Here is a 17,317-nt window from a genome sequence, read left to right on the forward strand (position 1 = left end):
ACAGTCCAAAAGTTATTGTGGATGCAAGACAGTTTGCGTGTGTATGTTGGAACGAATACATGGTAAATATATTTGTAAGAGTTTAAAGTTTTTTTACATCAATCTTCACATTTTGTCGCAGTCAGTATTTTGTACATTGGAGAAAAACCTAAACACATTCAGTCCCTAACCAATGGTTGACTGCTAGTAGCTAGCTAGCCACAGCTAATGTTGCTAGGAGGTTTAATTTAGCTTCTCTCACTGCATTTCCTCAAGTTAACATCGAGCTTGTGGGGGGGCTGCAGCCGTTTCTGTTGACCCAGAGGATGTGGAGCAGACCTGAAGCTCCATGGGCCCCTGAGGACCCGGGGCCCCCCGGCCAGTTGTCCCCTTTGCTCAGTGGGAGGTAAACGTGAAGCTATTTTCAACACATATGTTCAATGTGGTTTAGTGTTCAAGAAGTAAACTAGTTCCATTCATTTCACATTGAGAATGTTTACTTGAGTCTCATTAAAAAAACTTGTAATGATTGCAGATTTTGTATTAATAATAACACAACTTACAAACAAGACAAGGTTACTTGATCCCATCTGTGCAGCACTCAGCTGAAATAAACAATCCAAAACAATGTCTAACCAGATAGATTAGATCACAAATATATTGAATGAAAACCCAAAATTCCAAAAGCCTGCTATGCCATTAAACAGCCAGTTGAATTTTATAGTGATGTACTATTTTTATTTAAAATTGTATTTAAATTGCCATGATAATGATAATTGTCACTTTCTGAAATGTAATGTCTCACTTTTGTGAAATCATTCAAACAACACAGTGCAAGACAATAGTGTTGAGATCCTATCTATAGGGACATTTGAGCCAGTGGGTCAGCTTTGTCAGCTTGCTCCACCTCTTTATGTTGCTGTAATGAACAGGGAACAACTGTCAAACCCTCTGCCTTGTAACACAGCCTGAGAGGGGCACAGCACCAGCGCTGCCCTTCACAAACCTTCAGCAACATTGTCTTGCCTTGTGTGGAAGGCGTTCGGGGAACCAGGAGTAACAGAGCTGAAACATATCCCCCATTTCTCTCAAGATTTTGCCTTTAATGCCTCGGGAGGATGGCAGAAGGTGCAGATGGAGAGGAAGAGATTCAGTTCCTGCGTACGGTGAGTGATGCTGTGTGCCTCTTGTCGAACTGTTAGGAAACTTATTCAGTGTAATACTACAACTTTTGTGTATTAACGTGTCACTTCACAACACAGAGTGGACAAACATTTTCTGTGTTGGCTTACTTTCTTTGCCCGGAGCCCAGATTGACAAGCACAGGTGGCATTGTTATCTATTTATATCCCTTCAGTTCCTTGACATGTCACTGTTGTGTCCCAGAGAGAAAATGCTTGTGGTGCCAGGTGACACTTAACACACGTAGATAAAACAGATTACAAACCAATCAGTTATTGTGTTTATCTCAAGGACTACTCACCCATCTTAAAAAAAATACACTTGACAGGTCCCAGCTTCTAAAGATTAAAATTGTTTTATTTGTAATTTTTGTCGATACAAATCTGACATAATATGTTCATAGGAAATAAATATATTATAGGAGAGATGGAGATCAGTTTTTAGATTATTGCATATTAGTACTTGTAATCCATAACTGATCTCTTGTGTAAATCCTCAGGATAAACTGAGGTCTATACTACAGCCCCAATTTTTGCTTAAGTTAACTTTTGTTTTTAATATTAATACATTTGTTGATTAGAGAGGTTTCCATAGATTTTTTTATATGTTGGTATAATTGAACACTGAGTTCATGTTATGAAATATTAAGAGGAAATCAGTTTATTTTTGCTGCATTACTCACTGCTGAGCTATCAGATCTCCTCGTTAAACCTCTGTGCCGAAGCCAGCAGAAGGGCATTGTGGCCTTTCAAGCAGTCAGTGCAGATACTCAACTATAATAGTCGTTCCACACAATGCCACTTGAGTTTCTGTAGACCCTGGTAACTGTAGTCCCTGGTGTAAAACATGATGCAAGTATCATTTAAAGCTTAGTTCCTCACACCCACTTGAGTACAAGCTGCATATCTTGTGACTGCAGTCTGGGTTTTTGGTTAGAAGCACAAATATTTACTTTATATCTTATATCTATAATATATAAAATATTTATTATCCAAAATATTTTTTTCTTTTGCATATTTAATCCAGCAGCTACAGAAGTGTGAAAGCACGTTTTGAGATGGCATTGTCTTGCGACTTGAAACCCACACTGAATTGAAAATATGTCAACAGTGTGTCATAAATTGTCTGTCAGTCTGTCACTGTTCACCCTGAACTCCTCAGACTTCTATATTTACTGCGTGAAGATTAGCCTGTTCAAACCTTGGCCCATTTCAGCACCTGCTTACTTCAGTCCATGTTAGACCTTCACTGCTGACTTATTACTGACACTCTTTATTATTGGAGGTTGGATTCAAAGCAAGAGCCTGACCGATTTATCAGTCGGACAATTTGAGCCTTTCACACACTTATCAGTATCAGTGTTAGTGTAAACATTAACACTGAAACTGTGTTTCAGATAGGTGCTTATCTGCAACCTTTCAGATAAGCACCTATCTGAAACTTTGATTTTCAGAGTAAACAATACAGGGAATATATGCATGTGTGTTTACATTTTTGGTAAAAACATTTTTGTTTATTTTCCTAATTCAAATTCTATATATTTTGTTGTATATGTGTATCCTTTTTATTTATAGTTATTTATAATAAAAGTTATGGTTAAACTGTAAAATATAAATTCTCTATAAAGGGTTTCATATATATAAATACATATATTTGCGGATATCGTGGTCATGCTCACTTTGTCAGGTTGTTTTTGCAGTACTCTGGTGGAGTCTGATGGAATGTTGTAGTAGACATGTAGCTGCTGGCCTCATGTTATCATGATGACATCTGTATTTCAGTCAGTCTGTGTTGGAGAGAGTGACAGAAACCTAATACTCAAATCTGTCATATGCTATAGTGGGATTGTCAGTGCATCAAATTGTCTTTTATATTTGGGTGTCACCTTATCTTTAAGGTGCCAGGATTATCAGATGCTTGAGTCTGAAGTCTGACTTTTTGATTAGTTGTCTACCGTACAGGAGAAAAGTGCTATTATAATTATGACGATATATATTTATAGTCTCTTCATGACCTGATCAAGAGGGCACTGTACAAACTCCCTTTTACCACAGTGCTTCTCCCAAGCTGTTATACAGGCCTGATAGAAATTCGGTTAAACTCTGGAGGAGCAAAACACCAGGGTTATAGAAGAAGAACTGCTTTTCTGTACTGCATCCTTGCACAGTTTAACAGTTTTGTGTTAGATCTAAACTCTGGTTCTTTTGTCTGGAGTTGTTATAATTTCCTCACCTTTGCACAAGTTTGTATTCTAATCTCAATTAGAACTCAAATCTTCCCATTGATGTTAACTTGAATATGTTAACAACCTGTTATATGCTAGTGTCTCCACTTAAATGTTGTACGTGATTCAAGATTCAATACTTTATTGCTACACAACTCAGTTGTTTTGAATTTGCCTCAGTGTGCCCACGACGACACAATCAAACAAACAATCACAGCATAACACATAACAAGAAAAGAAACAAAACACATAACCCCCTCCCCACATACCTTTATAAATTAAGAGATATCACATTTACAGACTTTTTGTATTCTCATTATGTATCAAAATAGAATACATTTGATTTATTGTCAAAAGCAGCAGTCTGTTTATTATACAATCCGTTTTCAGTTGACTTCAGAGATCATAAAGCACAAACTAAAACTTATTTCAAAGTTGAACCAAGTGACAACTATATGTCCAGCGTTTTTTTTCTAAACAGACATTTGTTGCTTCGTCACATGTACCTTGATTAAAGCTGTGTCTGAACCAGAAGTATTTCCAGATGAAAACACCAACAGCTGAGCACGAAGCTTCGAGCTGCGCTGAGCCAAATTGAAATTTGGAATATTCCTCTCCCTAGTGAGCTGACTAATCGCGTTATTGAATCGGCGATGTGGGTCACTATGTTTCTTGGCCGCCAGACCCTAAATATCTGTTGCTCTCCAGAAAGGGATGTGTGAACAGCAGGTGCAGCGGCCTGAAATAGAGAGCTGCGGGGGAGTGGCCGGTGTCTGGGGGGCCACAGAGGCGGGGGGGATTAGAGCTGGATAGTGACAGGCCCAGTGAAATGCAGTTACAGAAAAAACAGTTGTGAAGGTCAGGAAAAGGTGTACAGGGTAACAGCTGTTTTTGCAAGTTATTTTGTTTATGTATTGCCCTAATTTCTTTTGATATTTATGCTGTCTGGATTTGCGGAGATGACTTTGAGCTACCAGAGTCATGGATTGTCGGTTCAAGATGCTAACCCATTAAATGTAACAGACATAATGTGATGTAAGAACTGCAGAATGCATTAAAAGGGGAGCTCAGATTGTACAGGTCGTGTAGAGTTCTACAGAACAGCACATATTAAAGGTGTCAGAATCCTTTTGCAGCTGGAGCTGAGTCAGCTAAATCAACATGTACGAAAATGACCTACTCATCATCTCTGCTTCAGGCTAACAAGTAGACATTGGCCACTGCTAGCACAATACATCCAAAGCATAGTAGTGTATATATATATATATGAACAAAGCGTCTCCACTTATTCCAGAAATTAAGCCAAAATATCACAGGTATGAAAGCTGCCATCTTGTGCCTTTGGAGCTTTAGTCTGCGCAGTAATGATCAGGGTTTGACGAATTGAGGTCCCACAATACTAAAGCTCGACCAATCACTGGTCAGTTTCAGCTCTCAATCATGTAGCCTCAGCCTGTTTTATAGCATCAAGTAATTTAAACCAAACTTACCAGAAACATGAACACTTGAACATGCATTTGTGTCATAACAACTACTGTAAATGACATACGCCATTTTTGTGAACATTTTTAGGGCCCGAGCACTGACCTGACAGGTGAGGCCCTATTGAAATTGTAAGGATTATTATTATTATTATTATTATTATTATTATTATTATTATTATTATTCAGGCAAATGAATTGGCGTTTTGAGGGCTTTAACATGCTCAAATTCTTACCAAAATTTGCAGAAAGTTAGAAAGTGGTGAAAATTTTTGTTCTGGACGAATTTTCAATGGGTGTTGCAAAATGGCTCAACGGTGCCCCTGAGACCCCCCGGAATGTGTTCACATTGACCGATCTTCACAAAAATCGCTAAACATGTACTTTGACCTTTTAATTTGGTCAATGTCCCATCCACTAACAATGAGGAGGCTGTGTTTATGATCTGAATCGCAGCCAGCCACCAGGGGGCAATCAAGACTCTTTCGCTCTCCTATGGGGGCAGCCACGTCAGTCATCTTTATTTAAACTCAACAGTCGAGCTACATCGGGCAATGTTGTCATGTGGTTTTGAAGGAAAATGCCTTGAATCAAATACAATGTCTTTATTTCTTTGAATTTTATTGAATCACATTAGAAATTGTACAGTTTAAAATATTTGTTTTGCCTGAGAGTAACAGGTAACATGGAGGTCTTGATTGTGTATCACTTCCTCTTGCAATCCTTCACTTTCCACCTGTTTTGTGTTTCTAGGACGATCAAGTGGTGCTGCAGTGCACTGCATCTATTCTTAAGGAACAGATCAAGCTGTGTCTGTCATGTGAAGGGTTCGGGAATCGTCTCTGCTTCCTTGAGACCACCTCCAACGCTCAGGTAGTGGAGGGAGACTTTTATCTCATTTATTTGAGAATGTATTTTATTAATCAGTGCTACTCACCCTTTTGCTGCTCGTGGTGCGTTTCAGAATGTCCCTCCAGACCTCGCTATCTGCTGCTTCATCTTGGAGCAGTCCCTGTCCGTGCGGGCTCTGCAGGAGATGCTGTCCAACTCTTCTGTGGATGAGGTAAAGTCCATACAGTGAAAAGAGATGTTGCCGTGTGTTGTTCATTCATCAACTGAAACTAACTTTGTTTCTTTTCTGACCTGATGTCCCATGATCCACCTCTCTCTCACCTGGCAACCACAGGCTGTCGATTTGGACAAATGGGTAGGTTTGCTCACTCGTCCTTTTCAGTGTCCCATGTTATTTTTTGTGCAGCCTGAGCGTTTTTGTCACAACTTTATTCCACTTCAGTGTTATTATAAAGCAACTTAGCTCCCAGTACCTAATAGATTTATCTCGTAGATAAGCCTAAGCTTCAACCTTTTTTGTGTTTTTGAAAATTGAATGCCTGTCATTTTAAATCGGCCTAATCTATAGTAGTTATTAGTTTGATATAACCTTTCTCCATTTATGAGACAACTTAGTGTTCTTCCTAGTTTTTACACCTCCCTTTCGGGTTCGGGTTTGTCAGATATAGCTGCAGTTTTTATCCCTCGTTTCCCTTTGCTGTCTGTAGAATGGCCCTATTGTTATTTATTTATTACCATTATGTTATCACCTTTAGGGGGTTCCAAGGGACAACTTTGAATGTGATAATCTCTTTTCATCTTTAGTTCATTTAACTGACTATGCCTCTACCTTTTCATGCAGTCATCACAAGGAGGGGGTCACAGAACTCTACTGTATGGACACGCCATCCTCCTTAAGCACACACACTCCAGCATGGTGAGCACATTTACAATCCAGCATGTGGCTTCTGCTGCTCCATTATGTCTTTTCCACTAAGCAGCAGCTCGCCTTGCAGTTGATTACTCTCTAATCTGAATGTAAGTCTGATACCAACTCTCCATCCTGCAGTACTTGAGCTGTTTGACTACTTCGCGTTCACTGACAGACAAACTGGCTTTTGATGTGGGCTTGCAGGAAGACTCCACAGGTGGCTATGAACCTTACTGGTCATTGTGTTCCACTCAAGCTCTGTATCCTAAATGTTTTCTCTTTCCCAGGGGAGGCCTGCTGGTGGACCATCCATCCAGCCTCAAAACAGAGGTCTGAAGGCGAGAAGGTCAGGGTGGGAGATGACCTCATTCTCGTCAGTGTATCTTCAGAGCGATACCTGGTAACCACAATTTTACTTACTTTCACAGTAACTGAAAATTTGTTGACTACAATTCTCAAGAGAATTACCACATGCTCTCTTTTCAGCATCTGTCCTATGCCAGTGGCGACTTGATGGTCGATGCTTCCTTCATGCAAACGCTGTGGACCATGACGCCTGTGATGTCAGGATGTGAGCTGGCTGAAGGTCAGTAATTTTGCTATTGCTAAAAAATTAAATCTCTTTTCATCATGGACCTGTCAACTCTCACTCATGGATATGACTCCCTCCCTCCAGGTTTTCTGACTGGAGGTTATGTGCTCAGGCTGTTCCATGGTCACATGGATGAGTGCTTGGCAATCCCTGGAGCTGAGCAAGGGGACGACCCGCGCAGGTGGGTTTACCTGCAGAAGATCTCAAAATATGAATTAGGTTAACGATATAAAGCTAAACGGAGTATCTTTTACCAAGCAAAGTTAATCTCTGAATATTGGAAATAAATGTTTGTTTTGAATGACCTCTCAGTCTTTTTAAATGTTCAGTTCAGCATTACTCTTGAACTTGCTGAGCCTGATTCTGATAATTTAAGATGCAACACTTTTCACTATATTACAAATTACCAAAGCTGCTAACTGAAAAATGTTCATTGTTATCTCATAGTTTATTGACACTAACTGAAACCAATGCTTTCCAAGAAGAGGGGCAATAAATCAAAAATATTTAGGAATTTGACAAAATGTAATATCCTGATGCTCATTCCACATCATTGACTGACATGGTTTTGTTTCTTTCAGAGTTGCTCATTATGAAGGAGGGGCAGTGTGCAGCCATGCCAGGTCCTTATGGAGACTGGAGCCGCTACGTATCGGGTGTGTCTTGATTCCTCTAATTTAACAGCATGTTATTTTCAATCATTCAATTTCAGGGAATTTACACCATACTGATACTCACTCATTCATTCTGTTGATAGTTGGAGCGGAGGTCACATTAAATGGGGCCAGTCTTTTCGGATCCGTCACATAACAACAGGCAGGTACCTCTGTCTGGATGAAGAGAAAGGGCTGCTGCTGGTGGACCCTGAGAAGGCCGTTTCCAAGATGTCAGCCTTCTGCTTCCGAATTTCAAAGGTCACTGTCATACAAAGCTGACTTTGCCAGATCTCTGCTAAGTGTTTGAGAATCCATTGTGCATTATAGCGATTCTTACACTTTTTTATTTCAAACTACAGGAAAAAATCGAAGTGACACAGAAGCGAGATGTGGAAGGAATGGGCATTCCTGAGATCAAGTATGGAGAGTCCATGTGCTTCGTACAGCACGTGTCAACAGGCCTCTGGCTTACATACGCTGCTGTCGATGCAAAATCGGCCCGTCTAGGTCCTTTAAAAAGAAAGGTGAGGCAACATTTTTTTCAACAAGACAGTCAGCAACATATAAACTCAACTAAACTATTATAGTCAGCATCTAGAGCATGAATGTAAACCTGGGTTTTCAGAGCACCTGCTGTATATTAAATTCTTAGGCAATACTCCATAAAGAAGGTCACATGGATGATGCGCTCACAGTGGCCAGATCTCAGACCGAAGAGTCCCAAGCAGCCCGAATGATTCACAGCACAACAGGCCTCTTCAACCAGTTCATCAAGTACTTTAGTTCTATTTTATTCAACTCAATGCTAATAGCCCTGCTTTTGTTTTTGTGTTTATTCTCATCATGTTCTTTTCATGTCCTCAGACGTCTAGATGCTCTAAGTGGGAAAAACAAATCTTCCAATCCCCCATCTCTGCCTATGGACGCTGTGGTGCTCTCCCTGCAGGACCTCATTTTCTACTTCAGACCCCCCGAGGAGGAGCTGGAGCATGAGGACAAACAGTTCAAGCTTCGCTCCCTCAAGAACAGACAGAACCTCTTCCAGGAAGAGGTCGGTCTTCACACAGAAATGTTTAACACTTGCATGTTTGGATTCCAATTTTAGTTTGGTTGATTTGTTAAGTCAATAACGTATTTGAGTTCTTCATATTTTATGGTTTTGAACAGGGGATGATTACTCATGTTCTGGACTGTGTTGATCGGCTCAATGTCTACAACACAGCAGCCCACTTCTCAGAGTATGCAGGGGAGGAAGCTGCAGAGTCCTGGAAGGAGATAGTCAATTTACTGTATGAACTGCTAGGTACAGTATATCATATCTATGCATTCACAGTGATTTTAGATTGGTCAGTTTCCCACATCCTGCTCCTTTTTGTGTTAATGAATAAATATGATGCATTTACAACTGTTTCTGCTTTTATTCTTTTATGAAGCATCTTTGATCAGAGGGAATCGTGCAAACTGTGCTTTGTTCTGTGATAACCTTGACTGGTTGGTCAGTAAACTGGATCGTTTGGAGGCGTCTTCAGGTAAACAAGTAAAACAGAAGCTCATTTAAATGTAAAATGTACGATGTAGCAACTGTTATCAAAGCTTGTGTGTTGCTCACCAATATTGTCAATAAAAAAATCTCTTCAATTAAGATAATAAACATATTAGTTTTCATGTAAAATGTGAAAGGCTCATATATTTATTGGTAAATTCTGTTACTGTCACATTTTCATGACAGGAATCCTGGAGGTGTTGTATTGTGTTCTGATTGAGAGTCCAGAGGTGTTGAACATTATCCAGGAGAATCACATCAAATCAATCATCTCTCTGCTGGATAAACATGGACGCAATCACAAGGTCAGGAATATATAACGCCCAAAGCTTTTTTGCGGTACACTTTAAAATTAATCTAATATTGAGCACAGGAACAGTGTCATGGATTTCCGTCTCCTTTGTTTCACCAGGTGTTGGATGTGCTCTGTTCTCTGTGTGTGTGTAATGGGGTGGCTGTGAGGTCAAATCAGAATCTCATCACAGAGAATCTACTTCCGGGTCGTGACCTACTACTTCAAACCAACATTATCAATTATGTAACCAGGTGGGTGAATTTTTATGTGCACGTTTAAGGACGGACTCAAAATGCTTTGTGTTCTATTGTCTGTTCTCTGTCCAGTTTTTAAAGCAGCTGCTCTGACTCATCTCTGTGTATTATAAACCTCTCTCAGCATGAGACCCAACATTTTCCTTGGAACGTGTGAAGGATCCACTCAGTATAAGAAGTGGTATTTTGAGGTGATGGTGGACCACGTGGAGCCGTTCCTCACAGCTCAGGCTTATCACCTGCGTGTGGGCTGGGCTCTGACGGAGGGCTATAGTCCTTACCCTGGTGGAGGTGAAGGCTGGGGTGCTAACGGCGTCGGAGACGACCTCTACTCCTACAGTTTTGACGGACTTAACCTTTGGTCAGGTAAAGTAATCATGTTGTAATTTAAGAGAAGACTTTGGCACAGCTCCACCCCCTGCTCAGATTCAGAAATTAAGTTGACATGTATGATGGTTACTTAAAACTCTATTCTGGTATTGTTCATGCTGGCTCTGCATCACAAGGTCACATCCTACTGGGCCAGGGTTGTTTCTACTAGAACATGTCAAACTGTCTTCTTTAAAAAAACAAAAGTGTATGTGCTTTTGCTTAATACAAAAAAACAAATCTCACATGCATAGAATAATTAGTGAAATTAGGCCGACAACACAAACATAACCTAACTTCTTCCTCAATGGGTCCATAGGACGTGTTCCACGTCACGTTGCCACACCCAATCAGCACATCCTGGCAGCAGAGGACGTCATAAGCTGCTGTTTGGATCTGAGCGTGCCGAGCATTTCCTTTCGTATCAACGGGTATCCTGTTCAAGGAATGTTTGAGAACTTCAACCTGGACGGCCTGTTTTTCCCCGCTGTCAGCTTCTCTGCAGGCGTTAAGTAGGACATTGTTAATTATGAATAAATGTATACTACAAATTGATTCCTTTGTTTCCAAAGTAAAGATGAGACATTGGACCAATGACTATTTTCTACTTTCTAACTCTAATGAAGGTTGCGATTTCTTCTCGGAGGGCGTCATGGGGATTTCAAGTTTCAACCACCCCCCGGCTACGCTCCTTGCTATGAGGCAGTGCTGCCCAGGGACCGTCTGCGGATCGAGCCCATCAAGGAGTATAAGCACGATTTCGATGGCATCCGCAACCTGCTAGGTCCAACTCAGTCCCTCTCACACACAGCTTTCACTCCTTGCCCCTTGGACACTATACAGGTGAAAACCTTATTCCATCTCCTTTTCATTTTCATCTGTTCCCCTGCACTGAATTTATTCTCCTTTCAGATTGTGTTACCTCCTCATTTGGAACGCATTCGAGAGAAGCTTGCAGAAAATAGCCACGAGTTATGGGCTGTTACTCGCATTGAACAAGGATGGACCTACGGACCAGTGAGTGTTTTCAGCATCTGGTTATTTCCATCAGCGAAAAAAATTGTGTTGTGTATACAAACAATGCTCTTTAAAAATATTCGCAATTTACTTTCTTTAAATCAAGTTTCGTGACGACAACAAGAAGCTGCATCCCTGCCTGGTGGATTTCCAGAGTCTGCCGGAACCAGAGAAGAACTACAATTTAGCCATGTCAGGAGAGACCCTGAAGTAAGTCAGTGACCTCACTTGATTAACGGCGCTGTGCTTTTGTCTGTTTGTATTTCTAATGACATTTGTGATTCAAATCAAAGGACTCTGCTGGCACTCGGCTGCCATGTAGGGATGGGTGATGAGAAAGCAGAGGAGAATCTGAAAAGGACCAAGCTCCCCAAAACGTGAGATGCAATGCATACCTTTATTTTGATATATTTTGTCACATTGGCTCTATTTCATAATTTATACTGTTGATGACTTCAGAAAAACTCTCCACAACGTTTCTGATCATAAAGCATTGTTCATCAGTTACATGCAGAGTAGTGGATATAAGCCGGCGCCTCTGGACCTCAACTACGTCAAGCTGACCCCCAATCAAAACACTCTTGTTGAGAGACTGGCAGAAAATGGACACAACGTGTGGGCAAGAGACCGAGTTCGCCAGGGCTGGACATACAGCATTGTCCAGGTACCACCCTATGATGATAACAATAGTAATAATACCAATGTGTATATGTAGATATATCTATGGATGCATGGTGAATGAAAGTTTTCCTTAATATTTTACTTCATGTCCCTCTGTGATATTTTGTTTTGCAGGATATAATGAACAAGCGCAATCCACGCTTGGTTCCTTACAACCTACTTGACGAAAAGACTAAGAAGACGAACAGAGACACAGTTTGTGCAGCTGTTCGCACTCTCATTGGATATGGTTACAATATAGAACCACCTGACCAGGAGGGCTGTACGTTTACACTGATATCTATAAACAGGATGAATATATTTTTTTATCTAGACCTAGAAGTTTCATTATTAGAAACACAAGCCTCTTGTTGAAAATAAAAGTTTTTCTTGTAAATTCTGTTTTGTTCGTACTCATGTAGGCACTGGACCAGGCAGCAACCGTGGAGATAAGATCCGAGTGTTCCGAGCAGAGAAATCTTACGCTGTCACTCAGGGGAAGTGGTACTTTGAGTTTGAGGCTGTGACAGTCGGGGAGATGAGAGTGGGCTGGGCAAGACCCAATGTTCGTGCAGACACTGAACTCGGTGCAGATGAGTTGGCATACGTCTTCAATGGTTTCAAGGTCTGAGCAAGACTAAGTTTAAATGCTTGTGAACGATGTCGAATCCTCTGTGATACTACAATCGAAAATTCTTTTTTTCCTTTTCAGGCTCAACGTTGGCATGTGGGAAATGAGTCATTTGGTCGTCAGTGGCTATCCGGCGACGTGGTGGGTTGTATGATCGACCTGACAGAGATGAACATCATGTTCACACTCAACGGGGAAATGTTGATCAGTGACTCAGGCTCAGAGATGGCCTTTAAGGATATTGAGATTGGCGAAGGTAAGTCGAGTGAGAGATGACAGCAAATGTTCTCAGACATTATATGTGGGTCTGTGTTTTTGATGAATGTCACGTACGTTTTAAACATCCCCAGGATTTATACCCGTGTGCAGTCTGGGCCTCTCTCAGGTCGGAAGGATCAACTTGGGTCAGAACGTCAGCAGTCTTCGTTACTTTACCATCTGTGGCCTGCAGGAGGGATTTGAACCCTTTGCCATCAACATGAAGAGAGACATCACCATGTGGTTCAGCAAGAGCCTTCCCCAGTTTAATATTGTGCCTACTGATCATCCTCACATTGAGGTATCGTGCATCAGTTGTCAGTGTTTGATGAAATATAAAAAGACATTATTTTCTTAAGATTTTCTCGATCACCACCTGCCCTCTTTTTATTTATGCCTTAGGTGTCCCGTGTTGATGGGACAGTGGAATCAGCCCCTTGCCTCAAAGCGACCCACAAGACATTCGGTTCTCAGAACGCCAACACAGATCTGCTGTTCTTCAGGCTCAGTATGCCAGTTGAGTTTCACGAGACCTTCAAAGTCACAGCAGGCACCACCCTCCTTACCCGTACACTGACCAACCCTGAGGATGAGGTGATCGAGGTGGACCCGGACTCTGATTTTGAAATACTCAAGAAGTCTGCCACTCGCAATGAGCTGGAGGAGGAGAAGAAAGAACCCTCTGTGCCCAAAGAGATCCCCAAGAATGGAGAGAATGAGAAGGATGCCTCAACTGAGAAAAGCAAGAAGAAAGGGTACCGAATCATACAGCTCGATTTGCTACAGGTTTGATACTATTTACTTTTTAATTTATTGTGACCAACTGCTGCCGATTGCAGATTCCTCTTCAAGGCTAAGAAGGCTGCGCTTATGTCATCACCACCTATTGTTCCCGCCATGCCCCGCTTAATGGAGGATGTGGTGCCAGACGACAGGGACGATGTTGACATTATCCTCAACACTACGACAGTATGGCTATAACATATAAATATGTTATTTTTCACATTGAACTTGTCTGTCAGCAATTGTTCCTAATGTTTATATCCAACCACCTCCTTTTCTTCCACTAGTATTACTACTCTGTGCGAGTGTTTGCGGGACAGGAGCCTAGTGGCGTGTGGGTGGGCTGGATCACACCTGACTATCACCAGTACGACCCTCATTTTGACATCAGCAAAGTGAGAAATGTAACAGTCACTGTAGGTGATGATAAAGGCAACATTCACGGCAGGTACGTTCCTTTTGTTGACAGATAAACAAAAAAATTGCATGTTTTAATTGAAATATTTGCATCTAATGATATATTTTTGTTTGTTTTCGCCAGTATAAAACGCAGTAACTGCTACATGGTTTGTGGAGGGGAGTTCAGCAGCTCCCAGCAGACCAGAGTCAGTCAGGAGGATTTTGTGATTGGCTGTCTTATTGATCTGGACACAGGACTCATGACTTTCACTGCTAATGGAAAAGAGATAAACACATTTTACCAGGTCAGAAAAGCCTCAATCTCATATTCATACTGTTCCTTTTAAAGGCTCCGTCGTTTAATGCAAACATGCCATGATCACCCACTGCAGGTGGAGCCCAACACAAAGCTGTTCCCAGCTGTCTTCGTGCTTCCTTCCAGTCAGAATATGATTCAGTTTGAACTGGGCAAGCTGAAGGTTGGTCTACTGGGATCTTCACAATCAAGACTATAATTGTATTTTTTCATTTGCTCTGAAACCGTCTTCTTTAATACATCATGTGTGTTGCTTTACCCGTATTGCTAGAACATTATGCCAATCTCTGCCGCCATGTTCCGGAGTGAGCGCAAGAATGCCGTCCCCCAGTGCCCTCCTAGACTGGACGTCCAAATGTTAACCCCGGTCATCTGGAGCCGCATGCCCAACCACTTCCTGGCTCCGGAGACAGGCCGTATTAATGAGAGACTGGGCTGGGTGGTGCAGTGTAAGGAGCCGCTTACCATGATGGCCCTCCACATTCCAGAGGAGAACAGGTTAGAGCTAATAAACATTGCCAGGACTGACAGAGGTTATTTTGTATTTTTTCAGCAAAAATAACCTGTGAACATTTCCCAGGTGTATAGACATCCTGGAGCTGTCTGAACGAATGGACCTGCTGAAGTTCCACTATCATACCCTGAAGCTGTACGGCTCAGTGTGCGCTCTGGGAAACAATCGTGTGGCTCACGCTCTGTGCAGCCACGTGGATGAATCCCAGCTCTTCTACTCCATCGAGAACACCTACCTACCGGGACCAATGAGGAGTGGCTTCTACGACCTACTCATCAGCATGCACCTGGAGTCTGCCAAGAGGAACCGACTGGGAACCAACAAGGAATTCATAGTTCCAATGACGGATGAAACACGCAGTATTACTCTGTACTCAGACAAATCTCACGCTTTACCTGGGGTCGGCCTCACAACATGTCTACGTCCCAAACTCCATTTCTCGTCTATTGGCTTTGTGGGAACAGATCAAGACATCTACACACTGAGTCCAGTCATCCCCTTACAGGTGAGCTGGTACAGGTATTACACGTATTTAAGGTGCTCCAGAGACACTAATAATTTGAAGTTGCTTGTATTTCCAGGTTTTAAAGACCAAGGCCCTAAACATGCTGACTGAGGCTGTGCAAGACGGTGGTCAAGCCATGAGGGATCCTGTGGGAGGTAGTGTCGAGTTTCACTTTGTTCCAATCCTGAAGCTCATCAGTACTCTCCTCATCATGGGTGTGTTCGATGATGAAGACGTCACACACATTCTGAAGATGATTGAGCCGACGGTCTTCAGTAGCAAGAAAGAAGAGGAGCCTGTTGATGAGAGCGCCAAGTCGAAAGAGGAGAAGGATCAAATAGCTCCTCCAAAACCCGGAGCGGGGAAGGAAGGACAGCAGGAAGCTGCGGAGGAAGAAGAAGAGGAGTATGAGGATGACGGCTTGGGTGAGGATGAGGAGGAGGAAGAGTTCGAAGAAGAGGAAGAATTAGAGGAGGAAGAGTCGATCATGCCACGCAATGACGTGGTGAACAAGATCGAGCAAACAAATGGTGAAAAAGGTGCAGAGGAAACGGAGAAAGAGATGAAACCTGCAGAGGCTAAAGAAGGGGAAGCTAAAGAACATCTGGAGCAAGGACTTTTCCAGATGAAGCTTCCAGAGTCTGTAAAATTACAGGTATGTATTTTCTATTTTAGAATAATTATTAGTATCTACTTCACAGTATTAATGTTTCACGTTGCTTTTGTCCTTCAGATGTGCACTCTACTGCAGTATTTCTGTGACTGTGAGCTACGCCACAGAGTGGAGGCCATCACTGCCTTTTCTGACCAGTTCGTCAGCCAGATCCAGTCCAACCAGCGGCATCGCTACAACGAACTGATGCTGGCCTTCACCATGAGTGCGGCCGAGACCGCCCGCAAGACCCGAGAATTTCGGTCCCCACCACAGGAGCAGGTACACTTAAAAAAAAAAAGTAGTGCATTTGATGATTGATAAATTGTGTTGAACAGTGTTAGGTTAAAGAAAATCTTAATTCTTAAAACTCTCAAACACTGTTGGAAAAGGAATCTAGCCTGTATTTCCGGTAACTTCTGCAATCTTGTGTATTTTAAATTGGTCCGGTACAAAACTACTCAAAGGTAGGTTATGTGACATATTACCACATTTTAAATTTCTTAGTGCAGCTGGTTTAAAATGTACTAACGATCTATCCGATACCCTTGGAAATTTTATTTTGGAGGATAAATGTCCACTATATCCTGTCATATAAACCCAGAACAGTCAGTGCTTTCATTCAATAACTTGAGTTTGAAATTGTTTTCATGGTTAATTTTAGCCATTTTATGGTAATTAAATGAGCACATTTGCTTATACTTTTTTGTCCTATTTGCAAAGGTCAACATGCTCATGAATTTCAAGAACTGCGCTGAAGATGAAGAGTGCCCCATTCCTGATGAGGTCCGAGAATCCCTGCTGGTTTTTCACAATGTTCTGCTCGTCCACTGTGGTCAGTTTCCATCTATAGATTCAAGTCTACGTACATCACAATTTAAAGTTAACACTGCACATGGCAGGTTTAGACATAAGTTACAATATGTGCTTCAAAACTTCACTCTCAGGTGTTCATATTGAAGAAGAAGGGCAAGAGGAGGAAGTGGATTATTCTCTCCGCGGACGACTGTTACGTTTGTTGGTTAAGGTGAAGAAGTTCCACGAGAAGAAGGTGGTGCTGGAGCCGGAGCCACAGGAAGACAAAAAACCAAGTGAGTCTCAACATCTAAAAATGCAGCTGTTGTAGACCAATATTTGACTTGAAAAAAATCAGAATTTTACTTTGCTTTTCGAAGTGACACGCATTTAAATCCATAATTACAAAAACAGTTGTCATATTGGTAATTATTGGTCATATTGCAACAG

General features: G+C 41.7%; 1 protein-coding gene across 1 annotated transcript in view; it reads left to right on the top strand.

Annotated features, from left to right (window-relative positions):
• The first annotated feature begins 1,097 nt into the window (after window positions 1-1,097).
• Window positions 1,098-17,317, top strand: part of LOC133019076 (ryanodine receptor 1-like) — a 44,768-nt gene continuing 28,548 nt past the window's right edge. The window contains exons 1-41 of the mRNA XM_061085433.1: window positions 1,098-1,145; window positions 5,620-5,739; window positions 5,831-5,929; window positions 6,560-6,634; window positions 6,767-6,845; window positions 6,916-7,028; window positions 7,115-7,214; window positions 7,305-7,401; window positions 7,802-7,876; window positions 7,978-8,134; window positions 8,236-8,400; window positions 8,529-8,650; window positions 8,741-8,927; window positions 9,044-9,179; window positions 9,310-9,405; window positions 9,606-9,724; window positions 9,832-9,965; window positions 10,093-10,334; window positions 10,657-10,849; window positions 10,964-11,180; window positions 11,250-11,354; window positions 11,461-11,564; window positions 11,648-11,731; window positions 11,859-12,018; window positions 12,150-12,297; window positions 12,437-12,639; window positions 12,727-12,901; window positions 12,996-13,204; window positions 13,306-13,658; window positions 13,743-13,872; window positions 13,974-14,134; window positions 14,228-14,390; window positions 14,478-14,564; window positions 14,673-14,899; window positions 14,982-15,420; window positions 15,497-15,695; window positions 15,804-15,922; window positions 15,977-16,075; window positions 16,154-16,354; window positions 16,796-16,907; window positions 17,020-17,163. Coding sequence (XP_060941416.1) covers window positions 1,098-1,145; window positions 5,620-5,739; window positions 5,831-5,929; window positions 6,560-6,634; window positions 6,767-6,845; window positions 6,916-7,028; window positions 7,115-7,214; window positions 7,305-7,401; window positions 7,802-7,876; window positions 7,978-8,134; window positions 8,236-8,400; window positions 8,529-8,650; window positions 8,741-8,927; window positions 9,044-9,179; window positions 9,310-9,405; window positions 9,606-9,724; window positions 9,832-9,965; window positions 10,093-10,334; window positions 10,657-10,849; window positions 10,964-11,180; window positions 11,250-11,354; window positions 11,461-11,564; window positions 11,648-11,731; window positions 11,859-12,018; window positions 12,150-12,297; window positions 12,437-12,639; window positions 12,727-12,901; window positions 12,996-13,204; window positions 13,306-13,658; window positions 13,743-13,872; window positions 13,974-14,134; window positions 14,228-14,390; window positions 14,478-14,564; window positions 14,673-14,899; window positions 14,982-15,420; window positions 15,497-15,695; window positions 15,804-15,922; window positions 15,977-16,075; window positions 16,154-16,354; window positions 16,796-16,907; window positions 17,020-17,163 — 6,196 coding nt within the window. The remainder of the gene's footprint in view (window positions 1,146-5,619; window positions 5,740-5,830; window positions 5,930-6,559; window positions 6,635-6,766; window positions 6,846-6,915; window positions 7,029-7,114; window positions 7,215-7,304; window positions 7,402-7,801; window positions 7,877-7,977; window positions 8,135-8,235; window positions 8,401-8,528; window positions 8,651-8,740; window positions 8,928-9,043; window positions 9,180-9,309; window positions 9,406-9,605; window positions 9,725-9,831; window positions 9,966-10,092; window positions 10,335-10,656; window positions 10,850-10,963; window positions 11,181-11,249; window positions 11,355-11,460; window positions 11,565-11,647; window positions 11,732-11,858; window positions 12,019-12,149; window positions 12,298-12,436; window positions 12,640-12,726; window positions 12,902-12,995; window positions 13,205-13,305; window positions 13,659-13,742; window positions 13,873-13,973; window positions 14,135-14,227; window positions 14,391-14,477; window positions 14,565-14,672; window positions 14,900-14,981; window positions 15,421-15,496; window positions 15,696-15,803; window positions 15,923-15,976; window positions 16,076-16,153; window positions 16,355-16,795; window positions 16,908-17,019; window positions 17,164-17,317) is intronic.

Source organism: Limanda limanda, chromosome 14 (assembly GCF_963576545.1).
Source record: "Limanda limanda chromosome 14, fLimLim1.1, whole genome shotgun sequence".
NCBI lineage: Eukaryota > Metazoa > Chordata > Actinopteri > Pleuronectiformes > Pleuronectidae > Limanda > Limanda limanda.